We start from the raw sequence: 10114 nt of genomic DNA, 5'->3' as shown, positions 1-10114 counted from the left end.
CTCGATATCCGGTTTACCTTTCACTAGCAAGTCGAAATACGTCAAACTGGAACGTGTATGCATCGCTTACCTGCATCTGCTTCAGTAAGGCCTGCATGCTGCTGGACACTTCCCACACAGACTGTATATAGTATCTACTCTACCCCAAACAAAAATGTCCGCTGCCTTGCCCATATTTCTCCTCTCTGTGTGAGGAAGCAAAAGGGAAAAAGTATTCCCCGCTTTAAAAGGGCGAAAGAGCGGCTGTGCTGGGCCTCTGCTACCCGGAAGTGTCGGTTGTCACCCGGCTCCTGCGAATTCGGAGTGTCCCTTAAAGCCGGGTTTTAATTGCATATGCTAATTAGATCTATTGTGTGTGAAAGTGATGATGTGTGACAGCTCACCTCTGTAGGGAGGGCTTGTGTACCAGGTGGGTGCAGGGCAATGTATGTGGTCGCTATAGGTGTGTATATAGTGCATTGCTTCTTACAGTATATTGTGTTGTTTTATTCTAGGTTTCCTGTATTGTTGTGGCCCTCCTGGACTTGATCTGTCACACCAGGATGTGGAATATACAGCACTGACACAAACACACCAGCACTGTTTTTCGGTATGGTATAAATGTATGTATGCAGATTGTTACATTGTATGCAGATTGTTACATTGTATGCATACACACACTATGGGGGTCACTTATTTAAAATACTGCAAAGGAAAAGTTACTTGGGTGCTGTTTACATAAGCATTAAAAGATTGTTCCTATATTTGTAATATAACTGCTCTGGTCCCTGGGTGCAAGATATGGAAGCAGGGGATCAGTGCTGTGCTATGTTGTTCCTATAACTTTCATGGAGAGGAATGGGAGCTATGGTAACAGCATAGCACAGCTGGGCTACTTTCTATCACATCTATATAAACTGCATAGCTAAGGCTAGGTTCATATCTGTGCTTGGGGGTCCACTTGGGAACCCCCCCACCCTGAACAGAAACCTAATCCGCATACAAAAAGTGGTTACCTTAGGAAACCAGCAGACCCCATAGACTATAATGGGTTCCAAGAGGTTTCTGTACGGTTTTCATCTGAAAAAGGGTGAAAAATGCGTAGAGAACAGCATTTTTCATGCAGAGAGGGAAAGGCATCCCCATACGGAGTGCAAGCGCAGATGTGAGCCGAGCCAAAATGTGCTATGCTCTTTCTATAGATTCTATGGGAGTTCTCTGAACATCACAGCACAGTACTTCTCAGCTGTTCCCATAAGGCCTACCCTAAAGGATAGCACTATACCTGGGTCTGTCTGTATCCCTTATGGTTCCTGATATTTTGCCAGATGAAAAAGTTCTCCATTCATCACGAGTTTTAGACTAGCTCGGCAATAAAGGCACAGATGTGAACACAGCCCTATTTGTCCCTAACAACCAATCAGATAAATCTCTGGGAACTAAAGTGGACCACAAACCTCTCAGTTGGCTATTGGATATGTAGGTTCTGCAAACTCGCTTAACTAGGAGTTTAGTTGCTAGGGCTGATGGTTGGATTGTTCATACAATTACCGGTACATTATCAATTAGATGTCTGTGTGATAATCATTCGTAATATAACGTGTAGCGCCAGCCTAAGTCCCTGTCATTTATAAATCAGTACCAGTAGTGAACTCTGAACTTACATCTGTTTTCATCTAGCTCTAGCCTTATAAAATTCAATTTTATAGAGATTTTCACAATTTTCAAGTAGAGAGATCTCCCTAAGGCTGAAGCCCCAAGTTGCTGAAAAGCAGCTTTTTTTTTTTTTTTTTGTGTGTGTGTTTTTTAAGCCAAAGCCAAGAATGTCTAAAAAAGGAATTGAAATATATAGGAAATACTTGTACCTCTACCTTCTGCTCAATCCAATCCTGGTTTTGGCTTAAACCAAAAAACTGTGTTTCCACAACATGGAGCCTCTGCCTAAAGGGGTTCTTGAAGACTGTAACTGTATAATGGACTATCTTTATCTCATTGGTGGGAATCCAACTGCCAACATGCCCACTTGTCAGCTAACTGAAAGGGCCCCTTTTTGTCCATGTACTGGACAGTACATCAGGTCATGGTTGTGCCTGGTACAGACTGTGCCTTATTGATAGAAATTGCTGAGAAAAATGGAGGAAGTGGTCTGGTTTTACAGCCATCTGGGGGGCATTGTAACAGATCCCTTCTAGACTTGAATCTATAGCTGAAAATGTACAAACAATGTTTCAAAAACTTCTGTCATGTGGCTGTTTGAACAAGGCAAGGCCTTAGCGAATGGGACCATCAAACTCCTAAGCTGAAATACCAGGAATCGCCACAGATATATATCAGTGCTGTGAACAATGGTGGGTCCCCTTGATCTGATTAGCAGGCATGCCGAAAACGGTGGGGCTTCAGATCAGATAATGTACAGCTATCCTACAAATAGCCTGTCAGTAGTCTATCATTCATGATCAGAAAACCTAATATATTTTTGTTTATCTTGAAATATAGATCGGATTATAGAACACTGCTGCAAAGATGGCAGCGATTCAGTGGTTGCAGTTACCACAGGAGGTTCTCCTGCATATATTTATGTACCTATCTCCAATGGAAAAAGCCAACGTACGGGCCACGTGTTCTTATCTCAGGACTCTTGTTGACCATCCATCTTTATGGAAAAATAGCACTATTATCTTCAAAAGCATAGGGGTTTTTAATGCCCGTTTTTGGGACACTCTTCAAAGCAGGAAAATCTCTTCGGTGGAAGTGACCAAGGTGACTTTGAAACAGTTCAAGAAGATGACCAGCTCCTTGCCGGATCTGACCAGTGTGACCATGGACTCTTGTTTGAAAGGGGAAATCCTTCAGGGTCTCAGGCCGCTTGTTAATCTCCAACAATTAAATTTAACAGATTGCACCAATGTGACAGATCAAGACATCTTCTCGGAGATTGCCCTTTTCCAGCAGTTGACACATCTATCTATATGCAAAGTGTCTTTCTCAGGGGTCTTACCATTAACCAGCATTGTCTTGCTGCAGAACTTGCATTCTCTTTTGTTGCACTCCAAAGAAGGCACTGTGCCAGAGAGGGCTGTCCAGTATATTTTATTCAGGCTGCCAAAACTACGCGAGCTATCCCTTGCAGTCGGAAATATGAATAAGTGGAAGTTGTCTCTGTGCTTTAATGTTCCTGATAACTTTGTGGCAGTGGCTGAAGGTGAGCGAGTAAAAAGTATTTATTTTTAGTACATGCATAACTTTTTTTTTTTTTCTCCTTGATGAAGTTTATCCGTCTGTTTTATATAAATTTTGTTTCCATTATTTGTTGCATGCTGGATTTTCAAGACTTGAGAGTTACCTGATATTAGAGATGAGCGAACACTATTCGAAACAGCCGTTTCAAATAGCACACTCCCATAGAAATGAATGGAAGCGGGTGGTTAAGCTGCAGGCAAAGTCTGCGTGCCGGCCACTTATATTAATTTCTATGGGAGCGTGCTATTTGAAACGGCTGTTTCTAATAGTGTTGGCTCATCTCTACCTGATATATCTCTGGAAAAGCTTAGAGGACCTTTCACCATTTCCACATTGCTTCACTTATTCCAGCAAAGTTTGAATTTTCTCTCTAGCCCAGTAAGGCTCCTTTCCCACGGAGTAACGCGCCGCACATTCAGACATGTATACACGTGTTAGAGTGTGAGCGCTCAAAACAGATCCCATTCACTTCAATATGTGCCGGCTCACGCACGCTACACATTGAAATCAATGGGTTAAAAGCCTCCCATTGATTTCAATATGTAGTGCCCATAAGCCATCACACATTGAAGTGAGTGGGATCTGTTTCGTGTGTTCGTGTCTGAATGTGCGGCGCGTTACTCCCTGGGAATGGAGCCTAACAAGTGCATGTAGTTTCTCAGAGGCAGCTCTGTTCTCTGTATAGTACCTGAATTGAGTCCCTGCAGTTTAGCTGCTGTTTAAGTGAATGAGACCTGATCTGCAGTAATCTGGTCTGACCACTATACAGAGAACAGAGGTGTCTACTTCCTGCTACACTCTGTATATCAAGTGCATAGAACAACTGATTGGAGGTATTAGGTGTTGCAGCCACCATCCCACCCAAAGGGTTGTTTTTTGTTTTTTTTTCTTTGTTTTTTTTGTCTCACTGCTGTTATTGACATTAAAAATACTAGATTGAATGACGGAAACCCTAATGTAGGAGGTTAAGGATCTTATTACAGATGAGCGAACACTATTCGAAACAGCCGTTTCAAATAGCACGCTCCCATAGAAATGAATGGACATAGCCGACACGCCAGGGGGGTTAGGGTTAGGCGGCCGGCTGCTTCCATTCATTTCTATGGGAGTGTGCTATTCGAAACGGCTGTTTCGAATAGTGTTTGCTCATCTCTAGATCCTATCATTGGGGATTTCGTTTTAGAATTAACCACACATTGGAATAGTCTTTAGAAAGGCTATTCTAGCCATTCTACCTCTCTCTCTCCTGCTCGCAGCCGTTTTTGAAATATATAGTTTTTTGGAAATATGTAAATGAAACTCTGGGAGCAACACAGCGTCATACCTTGTGCCCAAGCACCACAACATTACACCATTGATACCGTCACTTGGGCCATTCTGCCGTTCCTTTATGCAGATTAACTCATCCTCTTCACTGCCTAACAAATCCTGTGTACGCACTGTACACACGGCCACTTTGGCTTCGGGCTGCACGTACAGTGCATGCTCTGCCGGCCATTCTTATTCTAGTCCTACAGGAGTGAAAAGCGCATGTGCGTGATTTGGATCCCGCTGAAGACTGAGGTGGCTGCTAGGCAGTGAAGAGGATGAGCTAATCTGCATAAAGGAACGCCCAGGAGACTGTACCAATGGTATGACGCTGTGATGCTCCCTGAGTTTTATTTACATATTTTTTTAAACAATATAGTTCAAAAATGCCTACAAGGAGGAGAGAAAGAGAGGTAGGACTAGAATACCCTTTCTAAAGTCTATTCCAATGTTTATTTCTTTAAAAAAAAAATCCTCAATAATAGTCTATCTTTAACCTGGCTATACACCCTAGATGTAGGTCTACCAATCATTACTATTTTCTCAGGGCCAGCTAATAAAATAATGTGTATGTGGGGAGGGGGCGGCTTTTGGGGGTCCTGCCAGTAGCTATCCTGGGGAAGAGGAATTGGGCATGCTGGATTTGAAAATTTCTCCTGGGAACAGAAGAATGGAGTAAACCGTCAGAGGCGTCTGGTGACAATCTACTTCCCCGCTGAGAGCAAGTGCATTCTGTCTAGCTTTTGCTGCATGGATCTGCATGCATGCAGCTTCCATATTCTGCTATGGACTATTACAGATTTTCAATGCTCCATCACATGCCACACTTCAAAATCAAAACTGGAGGACTCTGTATGTCTAGTTCCCATGGAAGAGCCCATGTTTACAGGCTGCTGGAAAACTGAAAATTCCAAAAAACACGAATAATAAAATCTTAAACATTTTTCATATTTTATTTACATATATTTTTTTGTCATCTTTAATTTAGAGCAACCTTGTATATCACGATTACAGCTCCACAAATTAGAACTGATGAACTCTGCCTGCGCCAGTTTGTCCAACAACGCGCTTGATCAGCTATCCACCTTGAGAAGTGTGTGCTTGCGGCATCATAAGCAACTCCAGCATGAAGAATTTATCGAGACTCTATTACTGAAACTGCCTCAACTCACTGAGCTCCGGATTGAATGTAAGTCTACTCGTCTTCTGCATGTTTTATGTAACAAGTCTCTCCTTGCGTTTAAAGAAAAAAAAAAAAAAAAAGTAATTAAAACGTAAGCGTTAATTTCCTCATTTCCCTGTCACTTCTCTTCCTTTCACCCCACTTTGTCTTCTCGTGTCCTCCCTGTGCCTCCAGGGTTGGAACCTTCTGTTACCTCCTCCATGGGGTGAGAACTAGATTTTACCTGGAACCTCAATGACTGTTAAGCCTTGACAAGGGAAAAGTAGTCCCAGTGGCAGAGCTCTCCCTCTTTGCTATCAGGTGCGGGACAGTTTTTTTTTTTTTTTTTTTTTTTTTTCTTTCATTTTTATATTTTTATTTGGGTGCATGTCAGCATACCACAGATAACATTGGGGTGAATTGATGAATGATGGAATTTTTGTATTTATTTTTCATTTTATATATATATATTTTTTTTTTATTCAATATTTTTTTTTAAAGTCCCTCATGTTGCTCCATTTACATTGTAGGTCTCTGGTGGTCATGTAGATGTGAATTTTTTTGTTTATTTTTTTTTTTTCCTGCTGTGCAGATGTAACTTTATTACATTCTCCAAGCTCATGTAATTTTTTTTTTTCTTTTTGTTTGCCAGGGGCTGCACCATTTGTGCCAATTGTGAGTCCAATATGTTCTAAATTAGAAAAATTGAGCGTAGTAGGGACTAAAATTTCCAATGCCACGCTCAGCTGGATCTCCAAGAGTGCTGTCCAGTTGAAGTACCTTAACTTGAGTTTTTCCCATGGATATGATGAAGAATTGGTGAAGAGCTTTCCACGGTTATTTCCACAGCTGCAAAACCTCTACCTCAGGTAAACTGAATGGCTGTATTCGTAGAAGGTTGCTCTGCTGTTTCTGCATATTCCATAGACTTGAATAGATAGAGGCTTATTGCCACCTTCGTATCCAGTCTGTCATTAGGTGCTGCTGTTTTTGTGGACTTGGTCTGTCGATGTATTACCTTGAGTGTCATAACATGCAGGTTATTCTAATAATCATTTCCTACTGGGGAAATTCCTACTGGGTTGTTTTCAGGTTTACAAAATCGATGACCTATCCTTTGGTCATAAACCAAGCCGATCTTTGGTTTATGATCTATCCAAATGCTGTTTGAAGAGACCACGGTGTTCAGTTGAGTTCTGCAGCCTCTTCACTGAAAACCAAGCAGACGGCCATACAGCGGCTATGCTTGGTGTTGCAGCTCAGCATCATTCACTTGAATGGAACAGAACTGCAAACAAGCCGTGTGACCAATGGATGTGAATGTCATGGTGTGTGAAGTGCTCACAAAGAGTGCTGCTGTGTCTTCAAGTGGCTGATCCACTGGCTTCTGGGTGAAGGTCCCTTGATTATAATTTATAATTATCTTTGGCCTATTGAAAGGCTAGATAGTGAGTCTTATAAGACTGGAAAACCCCTAAATTTCACATCAGTGCAGCTGAGATGTGGGAAAATTGTTCATTAGGGATCTGCTTTAGAAGGTAACTTTCAAAATCTAAGGGTCGGTGTACAAGGAGTTTTTTGACGCTGAATCAACCTCCAAAAAAAAGCCTGCCAATATTGGGAGGCTTGCTTTTTTTTAATTTTTTTTATTGGAGGCTGATTTTGAGGTGGATTCAGCGTCAAAATCTAGTGCCAAAAAACTCCATGTGACCCTTAGATCACGCAAAACCTCATAGATTTTCAGTGGGCATCATAGCGCCTCCTGGTGTCTTCAATTCCCTCTTTTTACAACGTATTAACACTTGATGCTGACTTTGGCTCAAACTGCAGCAGCATCTGAAACAAAACAAAACGCAACATCTAGCTAGCATCAGTCTGAGTACCCTCCGTTTAATATGTCTAGTGCTGGTGAGAACTTGACACACTAGAAGCAAAATCTTAAAAATCTCCTTTTCCTACATAAAACAAGATGTGAATTGAGCATGTCAAATAGAGAGACTTCACAAATAGTAGTGTTCAAACTTTGTGTTTTATTTACGTAAGTTAAATAAAACACGTTTTAGTTATGTAAATAAAACACGAAGTTTGAACACTACTATTTGTGAAGTCTCTCTATTTGACATAAGCTTAGGGTTGGGACCCTGACTTCACGTACATAGGACCAAGACTGTATCCCTATTTCTACTGAATTGAGCATGTGTGACTTCTGGCCCTTGAAATATTAGACCTTGTGAGAGGGGAACAAACAGTGGTGAGAAATGTTACATTTATTGGTGGACCATTCATTTTAAAGGCGTTGTCCAGGCAAAAATGGACAGCTCCTTTAAAGTTTAAATAAATTGGGGGCAGTGGAAAAAAATGCATACTCTCCTGTCATTGTTGGTATCATCTGCTCCCGTGGCGTCTTCCATTGTTGTGCTGAAGCTGCAGATTTGGCCTCAGTAGTCATGTGACCGCTGAGGCCAATTGGCAAAGGGACTGAATGTCACTACCTGTGACATCACTGGTCCTCTTTTTGAGGCTGCTGATTGGCCTCAGTGGTTACGTGACTGCTGAGGCCAATCAGCAGCTTCAGCCCTCTGTTGGAATAGACCTGGGAGAGCAAATGAATCGGGAGGTGCAGGACGACAACGAAGTGAGCGGGACGTGTGAGTGTGTATATATATATATATATATACATCTCTATCTCTCTCTATATATATAAATTATTTATATTTTTTTCTCTTCACTGCCCCTGCCAGACTTAAACTTTAAAAGTTTGGCCTGGACAACCCCTTTAACTGTTAGTGACATCAAATAATCTATTTATTTGCCATATAGAATTTTTTTTTTTTTTTTTTTGTTAATTTGTATTTAATCTTTTAATATTTTTCTTTTCTAGTAATACCAGGTTGACTGAAGAAGGACTGTTTGCTTTAGCCAACCTGTGCTCTCTGCGTGTTCTTGATATTTCCAACAACCTGCATCTGACCCCTGAAGCCATCCTTGCCTTTAGAAAAATAACTTCTAACAGAATTGGTTTAATCCTTGAGAGACCCATAGAAAGTGGAAAGTACTGCTGTTGGTGAAATGGACTTTGAAGGTTAATCAGGAGACCTGTTGCTTTCTTTAACGTTTCACACCACTGCACACTGCTGCGAGACACACAAGAGACGTCTGGGAAATTTTTATTTATAAAGATGCTGATTTTTGAATTTCTTAATTTATTTTGTAAGCTTGTGGAAAAGTTGTAGAGGGAATAAAACCGATTTTCTTTCATTAAATAATTGAGCTATAAAATGCAATTTGCATATTAAAAATGTCATAGATTATTCTCCAAGCAATTATTTCTCTACAAAAAACAAATGTCTTTAATTGGCTTTATCGTATTATGTGCAGATATTTTATTTTGACGGACTTATCCCAGAGGTTCTGTATAATAAGATTTTTCAATGATTATGGGCCTGAAACAATATTGATGACTTTTTTTAAGAATATTATAAATAAGGATACATTATAGAAGTAGTTTATAACCACATCGCTATTTATTTAAACACCTGGTGTGAACAGTGCTGTATGTGTGTATGTATCTATATATATATATATATATATATATATATATATATATATATATATATATATATATATTATTTTTTTTTTGCATTTAAATAGACCAACTTTAAATACATTGCCTGTTCAGAGTAGATGCCCACCTTCTGGGACCCCTACCAATATCATCATCACATTGGTCCCATGTCCCTGCCCCTATGAAAATAGCAAAGGTTAAGCTTACACACTTCCACTAAGTTCATCACTATGGAACTTGGGGACATGGGACCCTTTGTCCATAGAATATGTACTTTATACACACAATACAATTTTATATACATATATATATATATATATATATATATATATATATATATATATTGTAGTTTGTTTTATCAGATCAAATTTATTAACCCCTTTATGCTATTTCACGTACATGCACGTCAGGGAATGTAGTTAGCTCCCTCATTGCCACGTGCCTGTATGTGATGGAGATCGCACGGGCTCAGAAGCAGAGCCCGTGCGATCACCATGGGAGCCCAGCTGTATCTGACAGCCAGGCTCCCGCTGTAACAGCGGGGACGGTGATAACACCCCAAAACAGTACCAATAAAAAGCACAGATCGTCCCGCAAAAAATGACCCCTCAACCAACTTTGTCAACCGATTTAAAAAAAAAAAAAAAAAAAGTGCTACACGTCTCAGAAGTTGGCGATGAAAAAATTATTGATTTCTTTCCCCAAATTGTTTTTTGTGCTGCAAAACTAGTAACGCATAAAAAACAATATAAATGAGGTATCGCCATAATCGTATTGACCCGCAGAATAAAGGTCACATGTTACTTATACGCTACACTGGGTGGAAAAAAAAATTAAAAGTTAAAAAGCAATACCAGAAT

The 10114-nt window shown here is 40.3% G+C and overlaps 1 protein-coding gene across 3 annotated transcripts; it reads left to right on the top strand.

Moving 5' to 3' along the window:
* The first annotated feature begins 1 nt into the window (after position 1).
* Positions 2–8954, top strand: LOC142212727 (uncharacterized). 3 transcript variants are annotated; one of them, XM_075280725.1, is made up of 6 exons: positions 2–409; positions 495–589; positions 2476–3181; positions 5516–5716; positions 6342–6558; positions 8571–8954. In XM_075280725.1, the coding sequence occupies exons 3-6, from the start codon at positions 2503–2505 to the stop codon at positions 8755–8757; spliced, it is 1284 nt and encodes a 427-aa protein (XP_075136826.1). In that variant the 5' UTR covers positions 2–409; positions 495–589; positions 2476–2502; the 3' UTR covers positions 8758–8954. The 3 variants fall into 3 exon arrangements, with proteins under 3 accessions (XP_075136826.1, XP_075136823.1, XP_075136824.1); XM_075280722.1 differs by having other exon boundaries at positions 495–602; XM_075280723.1 differs by lacking the exon at positions 2–409 and having other exon boundaries at positions 490–602.
* The last annotated feature ends 1160 nt before the right edge of the window (positions 8955–10114 follow it).

This window comes from Leptodactylus fuscus, chromosome 7 (assembly GCF_031893055.1).
Source record: "Leptodactylus fuscus isolate aLepFus1 chromosome 7, aLepFus1.hap2, whole genome shotgun sequence".
NCBI classification, from domain to species: domain Eukaryota; kingdom Metazoa; phylum Chordata; class Amphibia; order Anura; family Leptodactylidae; genus Leptodactylus; species Leptodactylus fuscus.
The sequence above is the reverse complement of the archived record's forward strand: the minus strand, read 5'-3'. Positions and strand labels throughout refer to the sequence as shown.